At 27.8% G+C, this 25,405-nt stretch overlaps 6 protein-coding genes across 6 annotated transcripts, besides 3 other annotated features; 2 read left to right on the top strand and 4 right to left on the bottom strand.

Annotated features, from left to right (window-relative positions):
• Nucleotides 1-203: 203 nt before the first annotated feature.
• On the bottom strand, nt 204-607 carry OCT59_001520 (uncharacterized protein; the record flags this gene model as incomplete). Its single annotated transcript, XM_066139642.1, has 3 exons — nt 204-290; nt 390-506; nt 599-607. 3 exons carry the CDS (start codon nt 605-607, stop codon nt 204-206), a joined length of 213 nt encoding a protein of 70 aa, XP_065989032.1.
• Nucleotides 608-656: 49 nt separating this feature from the next.
• On the bottom strand, nt 657-1,565 carry OCT59_001519 (uncharacterized protein; the record flags this gene model as incomplete). Its single annotated transcript, XM_025318432.2, has 4 exons — nt 657-777; nt 1,020-1,165; nt 1,242-1,469; nt 1,536-1,565. 4 exons carry the CDS (start codon nt 1,563-1,565, stop codon nt 657-659), a joined length of 525 nt encoding a protein of 174 aa, XP_025176170.2.
• Nucleotides 1,566-2,385: 820 nt separating this feature from the next.
• Nucleotides 2,386-2,607: a sequence feature (Protein overlapping with rRNA (OCT59_001518, UZO00266.1) was converted to a misc_feature.).
• Nucleotides 2,608-2,681: 74 nt separating this feature from the next.
• Nucleotides 2,682-2,760: a sequence feature (Protein overlapping with rRNA (OCT59_001518, UZO00266.1) was converted to a misc_feature.).
• Nucleotides 2,761-2,842: 82 nt separating this feature from the next.
• Nucleotides 2,843-2,877: a sequence feature (Protein overlapping with rRNA (OCT59_001518, UZO00266.1) was converted to a misc_feature.).
• Nucleotides 2,878-5,400: 2,523 nt separating this feature from the next.
• Nucleotides 5,401-5,887, top strand: OCT59_001517 (uncharacterized protein; the record flags this gene model as incomplete). The annotated part of the gene is made up of 4 exons (XM_066139641.1): nt 5,401-5,405; nt 5,504-5,565; nt 5,659-5,777; nt 5,849-5,887. 4 exons carry the CDS (start codon nt 5,401-5,403, stop codon nt 5,885-5,887), a joined length of 225 nt encoding a protein of 74 aa, XP_065989031.1.
• A 1,669-nt stretch (nt 5,888-7,556) lies between these two features.
• On the top strand, nt 7,557-8,219 carry OCT59_001516 (uncharacterized protein; the record flags this gene model as incomplete). Its single annotated transcript, XM_066139640.1, has 5 exons — nt 7,557-7,581; nt 7,732-7,766; nt 7,850-7,917; nt 8,007-8,070; nt 8,157-8,219. 5 exons carry the CDS (start codon nt 7,557-7,559, stop codon nt 8,217-8,219), a joined length of 255 nt encoding a protein of 84 aa, XP_065989030.1.
• A 1,247-nt stretch (nt 8,220-9,466) lies between these two features.
• OCT59_001515 (uncharacterized protein) lies at nt 9,467-10,000 on the bottom strand (the record flags this gene model as incomplete). The annotated part of the gene is made up of 1 exon (XM_025332161.2): nt 9,467-10,000. One exon carries the CDS (start codon nt 9,998-10,000, stop codon nt 9,467-9,469), a length of 534 nt encoding a protein of 177 aa, XP_025176171.1.
• An 11,406-nt stretch (nt 10,001-21,406) lies between these two features.
• Nucleotides 21,407-25,202, bottom strand: OCT59_001514 (uncharacterized protein). Its single transcript, XM_025318434.2, has 3 exons — nt 24,888-25,202; nt 22,516-24,804; nt 21,407-22,432 (listed from the first exon to the last, which is right to left on the bottom strand). The coding sequence occupies exons 1-3, from the start codon at nt 25,106-25,108 to the stop codon at nt 21,460-21,462; spliced, it is 3,483 nt and encodes a 1,160-aa protein (XP_025176173.2). The 5' UTR covers nt 25,109-25,202; the 3' UTR covers nt 21,407-21,459.
• Between the last annotated feature and the right edge of the window lie 203 nt (nt 25,203-25,405).

The raw sequence follows: 25,405 nt of genomic DNA, 5'->3' as shown, positions 1-25,405 counted from the left end.
TTTTGAGGCATAGTTATGAAGTCATTATTTGCACCGATGGGAGATGCATTGATTAAGCATGATCATAAATATCAGGAAAAATATAAATTATTGGAACAAATTATTTATCACTAATTGTAAGGATATAACAGTATTTAATTGGACAATGGCATTAACTTTAAAATCAGCATGATCTTTAATAGGCTGATACAATTAATTATAATTTACTTTTCTACAAAGCCTACACCAATAGCAAACGGGAATATTCCATAAAGCAATTCGATAAGAGAATCACGGGAACTGACAAAAATCTTTAAGAAATATAAATTTGAAAGACATCAATTGGCATTCTGACGGGATAACAAACTTCATTACATTTTTTATTTAATATTTGAAATAAGACATTTTACATAAAGTAATGTTATTGCCTGAAACGAATATATAAATTCTACTAGAGGCTTGTGTTTTCGCATTTGTTGTTGAGTGGTTTCTTCTTTAGTCAATGTGGAATAATTCGCAATATATTCCTTAAAATTATACAATAAATAAAGTATTAAAAAAAAATAATAATAATATGAAACAATAACTAATGATTTAATTTACAAAAAAAAAAAATTACCTCAGACATTTCGTTCAGACGCAAGGATTTTCAATTTCGAATGTTTCATTTTTCAAAATTAAATGTTTTGTACGCAACTCTTGAACTGTTCATCTTCATAATACTCAGCAATTTGCAATGAATTGTTCATTATCTTTGAGCAATGCTTAGATAATGCTTTGATCAATTGTTTAAAAATTCTAGTAAATAAAATGCGTAAAATTTTCGCAAGCTTCTGTGCAAAGAATCGCCCACAACTTAAGATACTGGTACATTCTTAACCTTATGCTGATCATCTGCTGAGATAAAACATGCACAATCCCGGTGTTTGGTCATCTTCACTGAATTTTCGTAACAATCGAAATTGTACTTTATATTTTACATTAAAACGCCCAGTGTACTGCATAGCCTTGGTAGTGGCGTTGGATGGTGAAAATTCGACCTTATCCAATCTTCTGATGGAATAAAAATATCACTTGGTAGAGGAGGTCCTTTATTTAGGCGAGTAATAATTCTGTCTCGTAACCCTCGAATAGATATAGATAGAGTAGCATCTGTTCGAAGTTCATTAACAACTGTATTATTATGCTAAAATATAATTACTAAATTTAATAAATGTTTTATTAGAAATCAGGAAATCTAAATTGTGAATTATATATAATACCTTATTAAAATATCCATCAAGTTCGTCCCAAAGTATATCAAATTTTGACCCTTGGAATCCACTAATAGTCCTTAAGTCAATTATTATAGAAGGTTCTAATAGCATCATAAGACGTAACCTTTCTTCCGTCTCTTTACTCATTTGATCATTTGCCAATGAAGCATCGCCAGTTATATCATGATATAGCATTCTAAGTACTGGCTTTGAAAGATTACAAACTAGATAATACTACAAAAAAAGTGTAATAAGTTTTTAATTAACAAAAATATATAATCATGTTCATTATACCATTACCTTTTGAAACTCACTTGTCTTGTATAACATATTGGTAATTATGTTATTGATGCGAGTATCTGTGCTTTAGGAGATTCATAATCATTAATTTTTTAAGTATCATATAAAATTTAGCGTTCCAAGACAATTGCCATGAGGATATCTATAATAAGTAAATGTTTTCAACATCAATCGTTTCATCATAATGCAAACATCCACGCACTAACACACATGATTGCAAATATAAAATTTAAAAAAAGTAAGAATCTTACCTATATAATCCTGCAGGTACAGATAATTGAATATCACGAATAAAATTAAATTATGTTTCTTTACAAGATCATTTGGTATATAAAGATCAAGATCAACAAAGTCGAATAATTCTTTATTTGTAAGATCGGAATCTTAACTATGACAATTTCCTCGTCATTATAAGCTGAACATTATGATTCACGTACTGGATTTTCAAGGTCTTCATATTATTAGTAGTTCAAGACGATCAAAAGCTTCTTCATCATGGATGTAGTTCAAAACCGTTTGATACAACTTCTTGCCAAGAACCTTCAGATGCCCAAGGCTAAGTTAAGGAAAGTTCTAGAGAATTAGCTAATTGAAAAGTTCTAGGCGTGTAATTTGTGGTGGTTTTTTTTTCTTCATTCTTTGATAGTATTCATTATAAACACCATTTGCTGATATACTGAAAGAGAGATAAATAATGATGGAAGATGACGTCCTCTTGATCTTAACTTTTCTAAGCTTGAATAACCTGTTCTACTTTAAATAAATAATTTTTATTCTCATTCAAGTTACGGCCATACACAGTGAAAAGCGCCAGAACCCGTCCGATCTCCGAAGTTAAGCCACTGTGGGTCTATATACCATATAGACCGTTCAATAAATCACTTTCCATAGTAACTCCAAGCCAACCAACACACCTCTGGAAAAGTTGAATAATATGATTATATAATAATATAACGCGTATATCTTCACGTTTGTTCTGGAAGTCGATCCTGAAATCCATTAGCCTTGTAAAAGCGCTAGGAGCTTGTGGTTGTGATAAAGGTGCAGTAAAATCATATGGAAAAAGAGTAAACTTGAGATATATAAATCCCAATGTTTTGTTAATAATAGTTTTCCAACCCTTCGCGCACTGATACCAAGACTTACCCAAGGTCCAACTTCTGTTTTTCTAACTTCTACACGCACATTTTGGTGAATCTCAGATTCGTAAGGTGAAAATAAACCGCTTTCTAGTTAACCTCGTTTATTTGTACAAATATAAACATTTTACTTATACAATGTTGTGTGTTGTGTCATGTAAAGCAAACCACCATTGAAAAAACACGACATGCATTTTTTGCATTTTCGACAAATTTTATTTTTATTTCTCAATAAAATAAGTTCATGTATTTTCGTTAAAAAAGATAAGTTTAAGCAACATCTGATATTGATGTAAAATCACATGATATCAAAACAGTTTTATTGGCTAAATGTTCATTCACGTGAGTACTTTGGCCTAATTATTATTGTGATATTTTTTTCCCGAATTTATAAATAATAAACAAATCGTTAGTGATATAGATAAAAAATTTTACTTTAACTAACTATTGGCTGATGCTTTTAACATGAAATTCGAGCGCTTAAGCCTTAAGGTAACAAAGGATATTACACGAATAGCTTAGCATTTATTGACTTTTTGCTATACCTCGGATTGGGCACAACTGCAGAAATATACTTGAGTTTTCTTTTAACTAAAAAATTGTAAACTTAGTTTCTTTATTAAATATACTACCTATAATTAGGGATGGAAAAGGTTCAACGTTCCAATCGTTCCATACATCGGTTCCAAATCGGCTGACTTGGATCTGGACCGAAGTGACCCGGGTTTTCGGGTTTGATTCGATTTTTTCAATAGTATCGGTTCGGAACCGAACTGAACCAATCGAGTCGTCCCCATCCCTACCTCTAATACATTTTATGTAGTAAATAGTATGCAATGCAAGTGAAACTGAAGAAAGAAGCAACAACGAAAAATCATGTGAATTATTTAAATGAGATATTAAATTTTATTACTGTATTCAGCAATACTTGAAGAAATTTTTCGTTTCTCCGTCATAGTAACAAAATTAACGCAAGAAAGATGCAAGAATAATGAGAAAATTATAAACCTCTTGTATGTAAACGTATGATGTTTAGATACGTCATGTAGGAGCGAATTTATAAAATGCGAGATAATTCTACGCCGGAGTATTTAGATTAATTGAGATAAGAAAAGCTAAGAATAAAACAAAAAAGGACAAAAATTTCCTTACTATTATTTTTTATTTATTAATTGTTGTTTTTATAATATTACTTAAAAATAAATAAATTATTTTAAGCAAGATTATTCATCATGGAATTTTTTCTTAGTCCTCCCAATATCAATTTCGCAAATTATTCAGACAGAGCATGTTAAAACATCCGTGATCACAAATAACGAATGAACGTATAGTTGTAGTCCTGTAAAAAAAGTCGATCCGTTTTTTATATTCCGTCTTTTTTCCCGTAAAAGGTTCATATTTCCGGAATTAATAACCTTATATCCCGGAATTTAACGAATTATTTACATTTTCCGTGAATGGATCCGTGAAAGGCTCATTTTTACGGAGTTTTTACAGAAATAACGGATAAAATTTTTTATAGGGAGTATATAAATAATAAAGGTAGAATTTAAAACAATTGGCAAATCAGAGCGTACTTTAGTATCAAAAATTCAAAAATAACATTTATAAATTCACGTGACTATCAATTTATGTAGATTGGAACATTGGATATACTGAGGTATATCACACAAAACATCTCACTTCCCAATAAAAAAAAAAATATCAAAACATCTATCTTGCTTTTTTGGAAAGTTTTTTTAACTCTCCTTGTCAGTCACAGTGTTGGGTTTTGGACAGACTTTTAGGATTTGAAAAGTTTTGGACAAACTTCCCAACACTGTGACTCCTTGTAATAAGGAGTGTTAAAGATGTTATTGGTTTTCTTTTTCACTTGATCCTTTAACAATCAACATGGTATGTTGTTTTAAAACTTTAAGTGCTTCTTTTTAGGGTTTATTTAAAAATGATTTTATACGGTATATGTTCTAACTGTTTAATGGTTTTTTTTTCAATTCAGAATTTCTTTCGCACTTTTGGTAATTTGGTTTAGGGCGAGTTTTTGTTCCCTACTTTAACTATTTGGCAAAATCCCATTTCAATAATACAATTATACAACTTTTGATGTATTATCGTGGAAATTTTCAAATCAGTAGAATATTGTTAATATAGTAGTATTCATTTTAACAATGGCATAATCAACGTAATTAACGTAATAACGTAATCAACGTATTCTATTATGAAGAAATTTTATGGCATTCGAAATTATGGCCGGAAGATAGAATAGAAAAGATCCGATATTTAAATATTGTATTATTTATGTGTAATAGTGATTATTATAGTAATATTCAAAGAAATATTTTAGCACTAACACGAAATGATGAACCTACCAGCAAAGTAACTAAACATAATGGGAATTTGTATTGATTGGCAAATGGTTTAAACCTGTTGAAACTTTATAGTATCTTCAAAAAATTATTTTTACAAATTTTACAATCGCGGTAGTTTAATGAAGAATCTGTTAGGCGATAAAGATATTGATAGATAAAAATTGGAAATTTAAAATGACAAGAGTACCAAATGATGGATTTACTTTTAGGATTTTTAAACAATTAAAAATAATATTAAAACAGCGCCCATTACTAATGGGCACTAAAATGAAATCGAACAAATGTCCACTCTTAATGAGCACCAGTACTTTTACTTTTCTTCTCATATTTTTATAAATTTCACCTTTAACAATTAACATGGGGTATGTTATTTTGATATTTTAAATAATTCTTTTTATTTTTTTTTTTAAAGAAATAAGATATTTTTATTCTAAATATTTGTTTTTTTCTATACATACAGAACTGACGTATCTGGCAAGATCAAGTTACTCTTTCTCATACGATATTTCTTTAATAAGGGACGTAACTAACGTAACCTATTACGAAGAAATATTATATTTTTATATATATTGAAATGGAAAAAAATATTACATCATTTTAAGAAATTATAACAAGAGGATATATATTTATTTCTTGGATCTTACGAAGAATTTCTTGGTTGGAGAGAAATTGTTGATCTCTTGGGTCAATTTCGTCAGGAATATATAAAATTCATAAACTTAATCTCATTCATGGTATGTTTCGTTTAGTTACGAAACTTTTTGTTTTTTGTTATTTTTTTATTGAAACATATTCCTTTTTGTAGGCAGGTGTTTGGAATATCGGATCGATCGGATATAACTGAACATGATGGAATCATGTTGTAGTTTCATGACAGTTCGGCGGTTTTTGCATAAGTAAAGATGAACTAGATCTTCGCAATTCAAAAAGCACGAACGGCAGGTGAGATAAAAAAAACCATCAAATAATAGTGGCTTGTGAACAGAATAAATATATTGGTATTGATTTGCTGAATGATTGAATTGATTATTGTTGTCAAATCATCAAAGCCACATCGAATCGCGTGAAAAATTGGTAATCAAAACAACAGTTTTGTATGAAGGTTTACTCAAGTATCGATCTAATAACCGGCGGTATCGGATCGATAACTATATAAAGGCACGAATATAATTCTTCTCGTAATATTCCACAAATATTACCTTCTCATGGGAAAAATAATAAATACTACAACAAATAAAGACCTCCTGAAAATATTATACCATCAATTATTAAGAATTTTAATCATCCTACAAACCAGCAAAAGGAAAGGCGAAGGCGAACTGAAATTCTTATATCCATATCAGACATTTCTTATATGAAAGATTTCATAAGAATCCATCGTTGTCTACCACTTGATTTGGTATCGACGTAAAGTATACCAACAAATAAAGGCCTCCTGAAAATATTATACCATCAATTATTAAGAATTTTAATCATCATACAAACCAGCAAAAAAAAGGAATGGCCGACTGAAATTTTTATATCATATCAGACATTTCTTATATGAGAGGTTTCATAAGAATCCATCGTTGTCTACCACTTGATTTGGTATCGACGCCAACAAATAAAGGCCTCCTGAAAATATTATACCATCAATTATTAAGAATTTTAATCATTCTACAAACCAGCAAAAGGAAAGGCCGACTGAAATTTTTATATCATATCAGACATTTCTTATATGAGAGGTTTCATAAGAATCCATCATTGTCTACCACTTGATTTGGTATCGACTTAAAGATTGTTGTGTGTTTGACTAATAATTGGAGTTGAAGAACATCATAGAATTGGAGGTATACTTGTTCTATTTGCTTAATGGTAAGCATTTTTACTTGACTTTTGCTTTGTAATTATTATATTGGAAGAATGTTATATTAATTTATTATTTTAATTTCAACATGAATCAGGGGCTTTGATAGGAATGGGTTTAACTGGTTTAGACGTAGACTTAATGGTCATACTTTTAGGTTCTACTTTTTTTTCGAACGGCCTGAATGGAAACTTTACCATCTTATATCAATTCAGTTGAAAATAAAAGAGCATGTTTCAAAAGAAGAATGTTATCTTTTAATGCATTAATATTATTTATCATGTTAGAGAATCAGTAATTTTAAATTAATAGTGATATTTTAATATTAATAGATAACGAAAAAACATTATTTTGAACGTTTATTTTGGATAGTTTGTTAGTTTTTGACGAATCTCAGCGTAACTATCAAAATTATGAATCAGTATTGTGGTGTAATACACAATTAGAAAAAATAAGCTTTACAGCGGATGTATATGATCCCAAAGTTGATGTTGTTTCTACCCGCGAAGTTGTAGATCCCAATGGAGACGAATTATTAAGGATTTATATAGCACTAGCACAAATATTTTTGTCCAATTTTCTTTACCCAATTTTCTTACTTTATCCTAATTCTCTTATCTTAATTACTTTACTTAATTCCCTTAAGTTAATTTCTTTCTCTTACTTAATGTATGAGAAAATTGCATTGCAAGGTTCACTATCTTCTGATTGATTTATACTGATTGTCAGGACGATGTGAAAGATTAAGCTACGCCAATGAAGTTGTGGATTTTATATATAGACAACCGATCATTTTCTTTTTATTAAGGAGGTTAATTGACGTAATTTAATAAAAAATTTAGTGTTTAATATTTTTCGATTAGAACTATCCCTTAAGGTAGATGATTAGCGTTCATTTAACTAATTGTTTATTTATTTATATTTAATAATTTATAATTTTAACCTATTTATTCCAAATAGATTATGCATTATTTCATCATCTTGCTGGAAATGTATGCACGTTCAAGGAATAAAGCGAAATTCGCGAGGTGGAATATATGGGTGATAATCTAATTATTAATATCTGTAACGATTAGGTTGATCCAAATTTTTAAAAAAGATGTAATTCTTGTATTAGCATACCAATACGTTTCAATAATTTGTATGTCGCCGTTGCCAAAAAAGTCTTTGTTAATAATAAGGTTTATTGGATAATAAAAAATTTTTTATAATACATCAGATATGCATATGATTTGTTATTTTAAACGCATTATTTATTATTAACTAGGAATATAAAAGCACATTATCTATACGTATTTCAAGGTCCAAATGGACTGATTTATTGAATTAGTATATCTATAAAGTCTCATGTTTAGTCGCATGTTAACCGAAGGTATATACGCGCGCGCATTCGTTCAATAGAATTGTTAAGTTCGTTGCACTTCAGACTAACATTGGCGTACAACGCAATATTTATTACGTGAAATAATACTCTTTTCATGATAATAAATAAATAAAAGGCAAATTCCAAAATTTTTTCGTCTCATGTCCTTTTTTCTTAAATGAATGTCTCAATAAAAAAAATTACTTTTTCTAATATTTAAGTGATTAGATAAAAAATCCCTCTCAACATCTTTTATTTAATTGCATTAATTTCTGGAAAAATTTGGATTTATAATTTAATTTCTATAAAAATTGAAAATTCCAATCTTACAGTATTATAAAAAACAAGGTATTAAAGTTAATAAAAATCCAAAGCTTATTCATTTTTCTATCCCAAGTTATTATTTTTTTTTGATTATCAATTACACCATATTCCATATGTTGAATACTTTCATTGTTGTGTCACCACCATTATTTTAAATAAAATTTATTAATTGAAGCACAAATGATGCAGAAAACTATCCAATATTTAAGAATGAACGAGATTCAAGGTGAATGACTTATAATTATATTATTATAATGTACATTCTTATTATCCGTCTACATGCAACTATCGTTCACGTTATAAATTTGGATTTATAATTATTTTATATTGTTACGTTTTATTTATTGAATAAGGATGGATTAATTTGGGAGCGCGAAGTAATTCTACTTTATAACGAAAAAAAAAAAATTAATAAATTGAGTTATTGGATAATATTATATAATTATGTGAGATAATAAGATCCTCAATTATTGGTTTTTATTACCTTGAAGTTCTAAAAATTGACAAATTATACGTAACATTCAAAAGAATTCAAATAACATTTGTAAAATTGATTTGTTTATTAATAAAATATAAAAATTTATTTATTCAATACATGTAAAGAAACTTGACATAGAGCATATTCAAGAATTAATAAATAGGTTGAATCTAATAAATTTTCACACGAGAACATATAAAAAGAAATAATAATTTACTATAACATCTTTGAAACTAAAAGAAAATTTATAAAAAGAAATAACAATTTACTATAACATCTTTGAAACTAAAAGAACATTTATAAAAGAAATAACAATTTACTATAACATCTTTGAAATTAAAAGAAAACATAAAAAGAAATAACAATTTATTATAACATCTTTGAAACCAAAAGAAAACTATTATTAAACTAATTAAATCCATTGATAATGATATTCTTCATCGGAATCCTCATAATTAAATGGAATAATTTGATCATTGTAATCGTTAAAAAACATATTTGATGTTTCGAAAATAGAAGATGGAGAGGGAAAAGGAAGTTGACGAGAAATAGATGGGGAAATTGAAGGAAGTTGGTTATATGCAGTTGAATTAATATTTGCAGTTGAATTAATATATGTAGTTGAATTAATTAAAGTCGAATTTCTTAATAAATGGATTTCACAAACACGGTTGGCTATGTTTTTATATACGGTCCTTTCACCAGAGGTCGCACTTCTCCACAAAATACTGGTTGCCTTGCTTATAATACGCATGTTATGAGCGCCTTTTGTTTTCGCTTCCTTGCAGACATTTTGTCTGCATATAATAAATGAATTAACAGGTTTTTTTGGTTTTGATCCCATTGGAGGAACGAAGGATTCAGGTTCATTAAACAATGGGGGGAAGATGTTTTTTCTATTTAATCTTAGAACTAGAGACTTTGCTAAGGTTTCAATTTCGTCCATTTTAGCAATATTGAAAGGTTTTTTTTTCTAGATATTGGGAAAAATTAAAGAGAAAAGTTTGTTTTTTTTTTTGAAAAAAGACATGTAATAAATTTAGGCGTTTATATATCTATTTTTCATAATAAAATGATTTTATCATTACATCAAAAGCAACTAACCCCTATTTACTGTGTTCTGAAAGAAATTTGGCTTTATGGCATAATAAAGATTTTAATTAAGTAATTAATCAAAGGTAACTATCAATCAATCTATATATGTATGTATATTTGGAAATTTTCCGTATAAATCATATATTGGAAATTACTCTTTAATGTTAAATCATTTTGTTCCCTGTATGGTTGGTTCAAAATCTATTGTTATTAAATTGTACCACCGCTTTTATGGGATAATAAAGAATTATTAAGTGACATAAGAATTAGTAGTATATTGTGATGGAAAAGTAGTTCTATGAATTGCGCATAATAATATGATCATCGAGGGCGTATTCCTTTTTGTTAGTTGTAAAAGGAATAACCAATAGAAAAATTTTTATTTATTTACCTTGATTATGGTTTTATTAATACTAACTATAAAAAGTATATCATCACTCCCAATGTATGTTTCTGTCCATTGTCTAGATTTTTTGTATAATAAATGACACTATCTTTTATCAAATGAAAAATAGTCAATATGAACAAATTTAGTAAATATTCCTTTAATCTTTTCAAATCATTATTTTTTAAAAAAATAGAATTTGAAATTGTATTATGCAATCATACATATATAAATCGGGATTTATATAATAACATCTAATACTACGTGCACAGATTATACTAATTCATTGGTTGTTTTTTATATACAGATAACGAAATTGTATTTATATTACATGTTCAATAGTAATCACTATTATTTATTTTGTCACATAGTTATTTCATAATTATCTTCATGAATTCGGTTCGAAACTTTGCACCTCATCCACCCGATCGACAAAGAATCTAACCGATAGAACTTAAGGCATGAAGTGTAAGGTTCTTTGTCGATCGAGTGGATGGGGAAATCTAAAATAAAGTCACATGAAAAATATCGAAAAATCGAATTTTTTTCTTATTGGAAATTCTAATTTGAAACGCATCGATAAATAAACAAATATTAATGATATATAATAAAAATTACAATAAATTTATTAACTGTTAATAAAATTATGAAAACAATAAAATTAATAAAATTACTAAAAACTGCATTTAAAATTCTTTAATTAGATGATTTTTTTATAAAATTTCATGTACGTGAATCGGTCCTCGCGGAATGAAATACAAATTCGTTTAATAATGCCTTAACAAAATTTGCAGATCCTTTGGCCAAACCAACATAATCTTGGCCAGGTATCATATCACGTGAATCACGCGATTTCCTTTTTCGCGTTTGAACGATAGAAGGAAGGGAGGTTCAATATGTTTATTCTAGGCATCTAAATGAATACGCTAAAAAAAATGCTGTATAACAATGTGATCATCGAGGGCGTATTTCATGAGACTTTTTTAAGATATGAATTTCTGTAAAAGGAACGATTTAAAAGTAATTTAAAAAAAAATTATTCATTATAAAATATATTGATTATTTTAATCTAATCATGGAATAATTGTTTACAAACATATGTGAAACATAAAAGTGAACGAATAATATTGTTAAAATTGTTACATGATCTTAAAAAATTTTTTTACAATAAATTTATTATGTAAACAAAAGCATCAAAATTTTTAATAGGTTAATTAATTTTACTTGATTCTAACTCTAATAGGTTTTAAATAATATTTTATTAATAATATTAAAAAGTAATTATTTTCATTTTTAAGAACTTCGATGTATGTTGGCGTTTCAGAATTGGTCATCTGTTATCTTTTGTTTATGATAATTTTTTTTTTTTTTAAAAAAAAAAAAAAAGAAAAATAAATAAAGAACCTAAATGAGGCATCTTATCAAAGAAAAACAGTCAATGTGAACAAATTAAACAAATTATTATTTTTTTTTCCTCAAATAAAAAAAAATTCTTTTCTTTTTTAAAAAAAAAATTATATCACGCAATTTTAACTATTTTATCATAGTAATATATATAATATATAATATATACTATATAAATTTTTTTGTAGATCGGTAATCAGCTGGAGTTACGGACATTAAAGATTTATCATTTATATGTAGATCATAATTTGTTATTGTGGTGTAATAATTCTGTATAATTCAAAATATTAAAATATTATGAAAATTTTGTTAAATTGGATCATTTAATTTATGTTAACAAAAAAAAATCTTTTTTTAGAAAAAAAACTTCAAATTTCTAAAATAATTGTAATTGGTTGCTGATAATTATTACAGTTCAAGACCAAACCTTCGATACATAGATGATTCCACTTACAGGATAACTTTGCCCATTAAAGTTAAGTTCAGCGAATCAAATTATTTAGGATTTTTTTTTCGTACTCGTACTTTATCATGCATCTTTTTGTATAGCATAAAGACATTTTTTTTTTAATTTATATTTTTGGGAATATTAATTAACTAAATGTGAACCTTCCGTGAACCGTATTCGGAATTTTAATCCGAAGTTCTTTGTTTCATAAATTTAACAAAAGCAAACTGAAAATTGGTATACAAATTTTTAATATAAAACAATAACATATTTATTCATAAAAGGAAAAACATGATCTTTTTTTATGTAATAATATGTAACATACATTTATTGGTCTTGATATTTTGATTCGACAATTACGTTAATGTTATATTTTAATTATTCAAAATTATGAAACATTTCCTTTTTTACGCCCAAATTAAACCATGTGATTGTCAAATTTTTTTTCTTATAAGGAGGGTCAGAAAAATTCCTTGGAAATGGCAGAAAAATTCACTTTTTCTTTACAAAAAAAAAAAATAAAAAAAATATCAAAAAATTAAATATGCGCATTTATTCAAAAATTCATTCTTATAATTCCTCCTTAGTTCATTTCTCAATACTTGTCATTTCTCATTTTAATCTTAACAAATTCTTTCGCACAATTCATTCATTTCAGTTCATCTCAAAAATAATTAATTCCTACATTAATTTTATATTATCATTTTTTTACATAACGAGAGAAAGTATTCATATAACTGATGATATTACATTTGCTCTCTTTGGAATTCATAAGAAGGGAGTAATCCATAAAAATTTACATTTACAATAATAATCAAAATCAAATACACGCATTCGTCATAAATTGTTCATTCCTTCAATTCCCATTCCTTTTACTTTAATCTTAATCATGCCTCTAGCATAATGCTGAGCCATTCTTAAACAATGGAAACAAGAAAGTGACACAAGCTGGTTTCCAATTATGTAAATTATTGTAAATAGCTTAAACAATGGAAGCAACAAACCGATGCAAAGAGGCTAAATTGCTGGTTTTCGACTATGTTTCCTATTGTAGATAGCTTAAACCAATGGAAGCAACAATCGGGGCTGGTTTCCAATTATATAGGCTATTGAACTATCTAAACAGAAAGGATGCAGTTGTGGAATGGGGAATAGAACAGTTAAGAGTGAATAGCAAAAGGTGGAGAAATGATCTCTTAAATTAGTTAATAATCGAATAGTAGAAGGGGAAAATACTTTATCAGACTATAAAACCTAATTCGTTTATCTTTAATTCATTATCTTATAAATAATCATTTTTCTAGTTTTTCTCAAAAATTTTTTATAAGGTCCACTTACCCTAATCCTCTTACTCATTAAAAATAAGAATAGTAAAAAGTTTTCCACAACTTCTTTATCTGATATTGGATAAATTACCATTACTTCTTAATCCGATATTGGAAAATATTTGTAGAGCTCATTATTTTGACTACTTCAGTTCTTTCCAATATACTTCAAGTTCTTATAAATCAAAAATATATTTCTCAAAATTATCCGAATCTGTCACATACCTTATAAACAATTTTCAGAAAAATGATCATTTATCGGAGTTTTTCCAGAATTTTTGACGGGTGACGGGTCGATATTTTTCTATATCTATATTGAGTACCTCAACAACACTTGACCTTCTATAGAAATCGATCCATATGAGTTACTACCGACAAATAAAGAACGAAAATTTATATTTGTACATACTATGAACAAAGAAATGCAATAAAAATTATCTTACATTAATGTACACTTTCCCGAATGGCCATTTTGCCGAAGGACATTTCGCTGAAGCCATTTCTGCGAAGGGACTTTTCGTCAAAGATATGGATTTAGTATTTAAATATTTTCGTCTATTTGGATTATTATAATTATTTTTAAATCAAATATAATAAAATTTAATTTTTGCGTATTCATTCATTATTTAAAATTTAATAAATCTAGAAAGATTAAAAAATTGTTCAAGTTTTAAATTTATCTTTCCAAGTTAATAAGTATTTTTTTTATTCATTCAAATAAAAATAATAAATTTGATCCGTGATACACCTCGAATTACCACCAGTAAACATAATTTCACATCAATTATATATATAAAACTAAACAAATAATTAAAATAAAAAAAAATGTTCATTCTATGCAGACGAAAAAAACTCGATTACGATTTCGTTCTGTAATACGAGTAAACGAGATTTTTATAAAATATTAGGTCAATAGTCAATGCGGTTCAAATTTAGGTAAGTTGTCTTTACTTTCTTATATTAAAAAAAATTGTTCTTTTAAAGATTTAGAATTTTAGAAGTTTTATCATGAAGTATTTAAATTTTTTTTTTTTCGCTATATGGGCGGACTTATAGCAAAAGGTGGGGCTCGGACAATCACGTGATTTCGAAAAAAATCGAACTTTAATATTATTGGTTAATTTAATAAATTATAATTTATTCCATCATTTTTAAAGATTTTTAAAATCAATTTTTTGCAAACTAGGGTAAATTTTTGCAAGGAATTCATTAAAAGCATTAGTTTTTTTCTAAAGCATCTATATTATTTGTTAAATGCAATAATAGAAAAATACAAAATTTGCAAATTCTTAAATAAAAAATTTTTTTATTAATATATTATAAACAAAAATTTTTTTTTTCTGAAAGGTTAAATAAAGTTATATATAATTAAAATAAAATTTCAAAAAAAAAAATTTTGGCCAAACCCCCCCTTTTGCTACAAGTCCGCCCATATATTGAACTAATCATTACGATATCGCACAGATTAGTTAACTGTTAACATAGATCAACTCAAGTATCGACGGAATGTTAAATTTTAGCCAATCAGCAGTTCTATAAAAAAAAAAAAGATGGTCTGTAGATGCAGTTCCATACTTGAGAACATCCTAAACCATGCATAAAACAGAAGGGGATTAAAATAATTTTATTTTATTACAAAGAGAAACAGCCCGTCGTTTCGCACTGAGATCAACAAATCTAACGATCAAATTTTAGCGAAAATTCCAACAAAAATGATTCCAATCTGTCGAAGACATGATATACTTTACGCAATTCAAATTAATTTATATAGAGTAATCTAAATGTGACTAACGTCTAACGCTAAAGTTTCTAATTCCATAAAATGTTTTGTTTTGATTATAATATGCTTTGATATAAGAAAATTAAATTTTGACCATTTAGTAAACGATCATGAATACAGTATTCAAAATTATCTGGTTATTAATTTTTCTTTGTATTAATTACTAGGAAACGGGAACCGTTGTAAGTCCGGATCGAGGTATCATAATAAATAAAGATGTTAACATATATCAAGAATGGTAGCGATTTTCTACTCATTAGCAGCATAACGCAGTGTTGTGACTGGGACTGGGACATGTCCTTGGATCGGACAGGACAGGACAGTCCAGGACTTGGACAAGATGTTGTTGATGTCCAGGACAAAAATTCATTATAAGAGGATATATGATTTATATATAATATTAATAAATTGGACAATGTTTTGGACGGGACAGGATGGGACAAATGAAATTGGACTTGGACAGGACATTAAAATTTTGTGGGACACTGTCCCGCCACATCACTGGCATAACGCCTTGGAATTCCGGGACACGTGATCGATCATTTTTCATAGTGCGTAGACATATAGTCCTTCCGGACAATTACTGTTAAATGTCTCTAATAAAAATGTAAAATATTTTTCTCGAATTATATTAGAGATATGGCAAATGATCTTAAATTTTTTAGATAACTTGTATTTATTGTTTATCTTTAGTCTTTACCCACTAAAGCGCAAATTTATGATCTGCTTAGAGTTATAACTTATAGTAATTACTAGCTACGTCACATTCAGGGTTCATCTTAACACTTTATGTATTAAAAAAGGTTTATTGTTCCGAATTTACTGTATACTGTATGTTAGTTAATAATTTTTAATTTTTGAAAATAAAGATTTTTGTAACTCTTAACTGCCAGTATTTATTGTCTTTATCGCGTTTATTTGCAATAGACCGATTGAATATCAACTGGATTGTCTGAATTGTATATTCCCGACGTTGTATAAACATCTATCTCATGAGTTAACAGTTATTACTAGGAAAACGGAAACCGTTAAAGTCCGTCGCGTTTATTTACTCAGTATATTTTTTTATTACAACATAAAAAATAGCAAGTTGTATCACCAAATAAAATAAGCGGTGTTTTGAAATCATCAGTGTTACAAAGAAGGTATTTTTATTTTTATTTTAAGTTTCAACGTGAACTAAGCCACGGAACAAATGTTACAGGCTGATATGTGAAGGAAGGAAAATCATTGCCAACAAAATCGTCTAATGCTAACCTCTCCGGAGTCCGGACAATAAATGTATGATCGATCCGATCCGACGGCTGACAGATCATCACGTGAAAATGTGAAATCAACGCATTATCGATCTGCTTCGTACATCAATTTCCAAATTAGAGTTTCCGATGAAATTTTCTGATTCTGAAAAAATAGTTTCGCCTGCTCATAAAGCCACTTCTTTTGATAAAATCTCATCACATCAGTACTTACGTATATCATAAATTAATTTACAAAAATTATTTTATGATATATTTACGGAAGAATAACTAAAAGGCAACTTGGATAATTTTCATGTTTTGAGTAGAGGCTGGATCCGTTATCCGTTTGAATCTTCAGTTGGATAAATAAATATTCTTTGCGGAATTGATGTTTTTTAATCATAAAAACTTTATTTCGATTTTATATATAGCAATAGATTCGCTATACACAATTTTCACTTTGGATATACGTTTATCCGGATATTAAAATTCTTAAATCAATTACTACAACATTACGAAAATAAATTTTTAAAACTTTGTCATTATAGATGATGGCTTAATGACTACCCGCTAATCTGCGGGTCACTATCTACAAATTTTAACGATCTTTAAAATTATTAATATCCGTTCAAACAACGGATCTCTACCTCTAGTTTTGAGGCTTTAAATTTCGTGAACATATGGAATAAAAAATAAAATTTTTATAGGGATTAAATAATGAATAAATAAAATAATAATAATAATAAATACGCAAAATAGGGCTGTTGTTTTTATGGCTTATACAGTACGATCAGCGGATCAGGCGCTAGTAGTGCGATAGATAGGGTAGATAGGTAAAGGTATCAACAAGATAAAAAATCACGAAATCGGGTCGATCAATTGATCACACTTGCATTGCCCTAATACAGCCATATTTCCGTATGGTAAATTTCTTTTATTGGAAATTTCATGGCTTTTTATTAATAATTTTTATTACAAAAAGAACCAAAAAAAAAAAGAAAAATTTCGCGTCAAATATTTTTCTTTTAAATAAGACTTGAATTCCAAAATTTTCCAAACCAAAAAAAAAATGAACCGTTTAAATAAATTCCTAATAATAAAATATCAAAAAATGAATATTTACCAATTTGCCAGTCCACTGCAACTTATTATGGCACAATTAAATAATAAAATTCATTATTTAAAAAATGAATTTAATTACAAATTAATTCAGTATTTAAAAAATAAATTTAATTACGAATTAATTTGTTTAAATATATATTTATATTCTTTTATTGTGTAAGTATCTTATTATAATTTTATCATTATTATTTATTAATTTCATCTTTTAAGATTCCTTTTTACTTACATTTTACTTATTAATAATTTTTTATTGATATTGCATAATCTCAGTTTGACCCATGCCTCAAGTTCAACCTCAACCTAAAGACAATAATTATGGTAATTATGGGTTGGACGGGGCATTGGTATTAATATGGAGGAATTATTCTCCATATTAAAAATGAAATTATATTTAGATACATGGGGAGGTATTAATATGGAGGAATTATTCCCCATTTTAAAATTGATTATATTTAGTATAGCATATTGACATTTATATAGGGCGGGGATATTGAGGTATTAATATGGAGGAGTTATCCCGCATTTCAGATGAATTATATTTAGTATAGCATATATTGACATTCTATAAATTTATTAATAAAAAAAAGTTTTTCTCAAATAATTCGAATAAAAAAATTGTGTTATAATGTAAAAATTCCACCGTGTAACATTAGAAACGATCGGAAATCACGATCAAATTTTACGTCGATATGATAGATCCCACAGATCCGACCATGGTATTAAAATAATAAGAAGAACTACCTAACGGCACCCAGAAAAACAAAGTGATTTCACCTACTCGAAAAAACTAACTGTCTTTCAAATAAATAGTAAGAGCGAGGGTGTAAAAAAAAAAGATCACGTGATCTCTGGAAGAAGTTCAATCAACATGACTCAAATGCATCTTCATTCCGGTTACGCGATACATTATTTCAGGTTTGACGAAAATTTTATCTTCATAGATTTAATTCATCAATGTATTTATTTAGGACATGAAGAACTTTCAATTAAGGAGAATTTTAGGTACAAAGTAATTATTGAAGTATGGAATTTTTTTTTTGTTAATAACACGCATTTCTTTATTAGTTGTTTAAAGTTAGTACTTTTAAATCTACCTATTAACACAATACGTTATTACTATTGGAGTTAGCTAAAAGTACTTTATACGTATTGCTCCAATTGTTATCATGAGATCTGTTTATCAAATGCTGTTTCTACTATTTTATTTTCTAAAATGTATGTGTAATGTTTTTTATTTTATCATCCGTTATTGTTGTTTTTCGAAATTTTCTAATCCGTCACTATAAAACCCATAATTTATCTTTCCTTGTCTTTTTCAATCTCGACTACTTTATCACACCTCCTATTCCTCCTATTCCAGATGTATTTCTTTAACTTGTATACCAAATGTTCTCTACTATTTCCATTTCTTCTTTAGATTTTGCCATCTTTATAAAGCTATGTTTTCTGTTATAATAAACTTTAGAATTTTTCTTGATTATCGTAGAGTAAAAACCAGACAACTATTTGATAATCTGTATCTGTACTCTTTAAAATATTGTATTACAATTTTTTTTTATATTTTTTAAAATAAAGTGACCCCATAAACAGATAAACTCCCAGGTAAACGATCATCAAAACACTTGCTCTTTTTTGGTTGTGATCTCCCACTCTTATGAATTCGATGAATTCGATGGCTTTTATATATATATATATATATATATATATATTTTTTTTAAAAAAAAATAAAAAAAATTTTTAACGCATGTTACGCAAAATTTCAGATGACTGAAGTAACAAATGCTTCTAAAAAAAAAAAAATTTCCAAAATAGATTTTTTTCCCATGTTAAATTGCAACCTCCTTTATTTTATTATTATCAAAAAAAAAATTAAATATCAAATGAAAAAATCTTTTTTTTTTATTAAAAAAAATGAAATTTTTTCCTGGAATGCAAGAATGACTAATAAAAAAAATCCACTCTCATACTTAATAAAGAACCTTCTTAGATTAATTAAAAATATTTTCTATATCGAATTCATGCACCTTGTATTTTTTTTTTTTTGATTTAAAACTCCGATAATCACTCATCGTAGTTTTAAAAAACCTTATGTTTTTCCTATTTTGTATTTCCTGCGCATTGTCTTACAATTCTTTTAAAAGTAATTACCATGAAATTTTGGATCTGCTTAACCAAAATAGGAAAAAATTTTAGTGTTCTTATTTCTTAGAATACTAGCGAATATAGATTAGGATTTCTGGATCATAAATAAAAAAATCTTTTTTTTTTTTGTATCAAGAGTCGAAAGAGTAGAAATTTTTTTGTTTGTATAAATAAAATTATCTGATACTTTTTTTGGAAAAAAAATCATCTTATCATTTTCACCTTAGGTTTGGGAATTGGTTACGAAAATTTAATATGAAAGTATTAATAAAAAAAAGTTGTGGATCAGCAATTTGCGTTAGAGGTGGTGCATTATTTGCTACAATTGTTAGGAAAACGTATACAAATTAGTCAATTTATTTTAATTTATTAGGGCAATCATTGTATTAAAGCATTATATCGATCATATTACCATCGTGTATTGACTTAAGTGACTAATAAATTAGTAAGTCTGTCTTCCTCTCGTGTCTTGTACTGTAACAATATCATTAGATTCAAAATTCGCTAAATAATAATTTGAATCACAAATGAAGAATTTGATCCATCCAATATATTTTATTTATTCACAAAATATACAATCCAAAATATACAATTAAAGGGAGAAATACAAAAGAGGTTATGACTTACGGTGTCCGGTCCGATGATCCTTCTTAGTCCAGTCATGTCAATTTTTAATACAGTCATGTCCGGATCATCGGATTATGCGGTTATTCGCTTAAAATTACTTGGGATTGATTGTTTTTTTTTGCTATTCAGAGTTGTTAAAAAAAAATTTTTTTTTTTTTTACTAATTTGTTGTAGATTTTGTAATAAATTTTTAGCACAGTCATATGAATTTTTTGATGCAGACCGAATTTAAACTTTGATCGGACTTCGCTACCATCGGACTCGAGTTAACTGTTCTGAGTCCTGTGATTTTTGATCGGATTTACATGACGATATACATTTTTTTTTTTCTTGTATTAGCTTGTCAGAAAGATCATCGGATCGGACTCAGTAAAGATATACCCATATAAAACAAAAGAAAGTTATTATATAATATTAGTTTTATTAAATTTATTAATTCGTTCTACAAGGCCCCCTTCCACTTTAAAGATTTTCCTTTTTTTTAAAGCGTTTTTTTTTTCCAATTTGACTTATATACAAAATAGAATCGGTACCGTTATGGATAAATGTAAGTAATTAATTAAATAAAATAAAAAATTCATAATATTTATATTAATTACAAATTATATGTTGCATCATGTTATCTGTTATGTTTTACGTTAGCGTCAAACTTCGACAAAAATTTGACAGACTTTATCGGGTTTAGATCAGGCCGGCATTATTGAACAAAGTTTAATTATGATCGCGAACTTTATAATTGATAATATTTAAAAAATAAAAATATATATATATATATATTTAAAATATTTAAAATATTTAATCATAAAAATTTTATTTATTTTTTTTATAAAAAAAATAATTTACAACCAAGAAATTAAATCTTGGCCTTCATCAAGATTATAGCTACATTTTGAATTACAAGGTCCAAAAAAGTCCATGAGTTCCATGGACACATGAATTTTACGACTATTTCTATTTGCAATTCCACACAGTACATCATATGCTATCCAAGGAAATGAAAACATCCTCTTAGATGGGTCTACATCCAATTCAGAAGGATGATATGTCACAAAATACCAAGCGCTTGCTTTAGATTCCACCCTACTATGATCCTTATTAGATTCCCATTCTTGGTCAAATAATTTTTTATAATGTCGTTTAATTGGAATTAACGCTTCCATCACAGATTTGGTTACATCGCGAGGTTTCTTTTTATCGATATTCGTAATAGTATTCACGATATATCCACTTGTTACTTCAATTTCATTATTAATTCCGAATTGATTCATGAGTCCTCTTATGTTAGCATCATACTCTCGTTTTAACTTTCTTGCATCATCTAAAAATTCTTCGAACCCATCTGCATATAATCTTTTATCGAAATTTTTTACATTTAAAGGGGTATACTCTTCTGATACATTAATAGAGCGATATAAAATACCCAGAACTTTATTTGATTTATATGATTTTTTATCAGATTTTTCCATAAAATCTGGAAATTCATCAGCGCGAAGTTCAGGTGGAAATACTGGTGGTGTTCCCGTTTTAGGGTAATCTACGGCACCAGAATGTAATTGTGCCAGACGTATACATTTCCCATTTAATGCACCAACATCGGAAGAATCTGCTTTCGCTAAATGAGCGTTCGCGATCAATTCGAGTTTGTCCGAAAACAGATAGTTTACGAAGAATTTTTTGATGTCTTCTATCGTTACACTTTGAATTTCATCCTCATTCTCATCTTCATTCTCTAACATTCTTGGTTTTCTATTCTGATTGATGTTCATAGGCTCATAAGCCTTAATAGGGATTAAACGCTCATCATATATTATACTAAATTAAAATTAAAAAAAAAAAATTTGTCAATAACTTAAACAACTTCAAAGTTTTAAACAATGAGAAATAAAGATACATACGTGAAATCATCACCATCTAGATTCCCACCGCTACACTCACTAGGAATATCACGATAACCAAGGGATGGGAATACTATTACATCTACTAAATGACTTAAGGCCTTACATTTTACAGCTGTAACTATACGTATATCTCCTGGGTGAAAGCAGGAATTTCGATATACAATACACCTTCCAGTTATTACCTTTTGATTAGATGGATTACCTGGGTCAGATATACAACAATAAATTTGATTTTCTTGTAAAGTATCGGTAACATCCAAGACGCCTAATAAGAATGCCCCTTTATCAATGCGAATTTTTGCTTTTTTCTTTATGTCCCTTAGCATCATGATACGAAATAATGATATCAAATTCATTAAATAATGATCATTATTTCTTAAAAATCCCGCTTTGACAAGATCAGCAAGTGAGGTTGAAATTCCATATTCATCAACATTCCTTTGTAAAACTTCCAACGCCGTATGTTCACTTTCAAGCATTTTATCCAATTCCCTAACTCGTAAATCTTTTAAATCAATAAATACTTCATCAGGAATTCCTAATGCGGACAATAATGTAATCGCCTGACGATTAAGATATGCTGAGATGAATGTAGAACTTCTGACAACTTCCAACTCATTATGATTTGATTCAAATTTATGTTGACTAGGACGAACTTGAAGTTTATTATTTTTTACATGAGCTGACTGACATAAAACACCCTTATACCCAGCCATTCTAAATTGAAATGCACTTGGAATAGTATTTAAATCTAAATCACGAGCAATCTTCCTTGCTAAAGAAAAAGAGATATTCCCTGCCCCATCAGAAAAATTGAAACCATTCCTAACTATATCAGGAATTACTTTAATGTCATTAATAGGTAGCTTTTGAATAGCACGAGTACTTGAAAAACACTGGCCCATTCGGGCAGCATATTTTGATACACTTTTAATTGTTGAAAAATTACCCATCCAACCTCTAACCATATCAGCAGTTAAACTACTAGTTGATGAAAAAAACCAACAACTATGATCTCTTAATTGACTAGAAGAGAAAGCCAAGAATTCGTAGTGCCTATTACCAATATTAATACCATCACGTAAAGCACGATAAACTCTATTATATAAAGCATCGTTAGAAGTATCACTATCAGATAAAGAAGACTTGATTTTACTTAAAGCCTCATCTACAAATTGGACACGTAAAAATTGATTTTCCGTATTACGAAACTGACGGATCACCCTATTAGAAATTTCCATTGTTGGAGGTAAAACATAATATGTAGTAGAAGTTATAACAACTTCATGCACCATATCACAATAATATGGTATATATTTAGCTCCATTATCTAATTTATATTTAAAATTCTCCAATTCCGAAAGTAAATATGTTAAAGGATTATAGATCCTTTTCTTCCTTGAATAAATACCTTCCAAAATATCAAGAGAGACTCTAGTAGGTTGTTGAGATAATAAAGAAAAGAATTCATCACAAAGGTTATACTCATTAAGGTAATTAAAAGAAATATTACATTCGACCATATAATCAACTTCAAATGTTAACAATGTACGGGTCCTAAAATGATTACTACGTAAACCAGGTCCTCTAACAATTTTTAATGAACAATTTCTAATGTTTGAATTTCTAGGAGCCAAATTATATTCAGCGGCATTCTCAATTAATTCTTTAAAACGACCAAGACCTTCAATGGAATTTCTACCAATTTGATCCAAATCAAAAGTTATTCTAAAGACGAGCCATTTACCAGGTTCTTCATTATCTTTATAATAACGAACACCACCTTTTTTAATTTTTGTATGAATTTCAGTGATTCGATTCCAAGAATCATCAATACACCAATTAACATCATATTTTGATGATTTCTTTTTTAATACCCAATATGTTGCGGGATATTTACTTTCTATAGTAATAAAACCACGAGAAGTTTGTTGAGAAGCGTCAAGCTCAGAATGAATATCATTAATTATATCCTTAAAATTGATTTCAAGCTTAAGAGTGTGCTGATCAAGACCAAATTCCACAATTATTTTTCGTGTTTGATAATTTATAAAAAATTCTACCGATTGAGTAAATTTAGCCTCAGATACAAAAACACCAGGTAGTGAATAATCACCCATTTCTAAACTTTCAGCAGAAAGAAATTTTGACTTTCGATTTCCAACAGTATTATAATCAGTGAAAGTATCAGAATTACTAGAACTAGTATCATCTTGATAATCGAGTTGTAAAATTCTTCCATGAAAGCGTACTTTACGATTCCAGAAAGCATAAGCGGGTAAAGGTCTAATTAAATAAATATTTTTAAAGAGATAAGTAAATGATAATTTAAAGGGTTGAAAAAGAATAAATGTAAAAAAAATACGTACTTGATTATGATACAAGCAATTAAATTTTCAGAATTAACTTCTTCAATTTTTACTCTATAAACATTACAATAAGTAGTAAAAGCATCCTTTATATCAGATATAGTAGCGCTAGGATTAAAATTACTAACTCTGAATTTCAATTCAGCAAAGTTTTTCCATTCACGAGGAGGATTAATTTGATCGTTGTTACATTTTTTATAATAACCGGATTTTCTAGACATTATGATAAAGTGAATAAATTTTATAAAGTGAATAAAATTTTATAAAGTGGATAAATTTTTATAAAGTGTATAAAGTGGATAAAATTTTTAATTTTTTAATTTTTTAATTTTTTTTTTTTTTTTTTTGAGTTTGAGGCGGGGGATATTTAAGTATTGAGATGATGATCATACCCGATTTGAAAGAATGATTTTTTTTTCAATTAAATAATAATAATGTAATGATTAAGAGGTCTAAAAAAAAAAATAATAATTTTTTTTTTTAGATATAATACAAATTTGTTTAATATTTTATTGTTT

Source organism: Rhizophagus irregularis, chromosome 1 (assembly GCF_026210795.1).
Source record: "Rhizophagus irregularis chromosome 1, complete sequence".
NCBI lineage: Eukaryota > Fungi > Glomeromycota > Glomeromycetes > Glomerales > Glomeraceae > Rhizophagus > Rhizophagus irregularis.
This window is presented reverse-complemented; position numbering and strand designations above follow the sequence as displayed.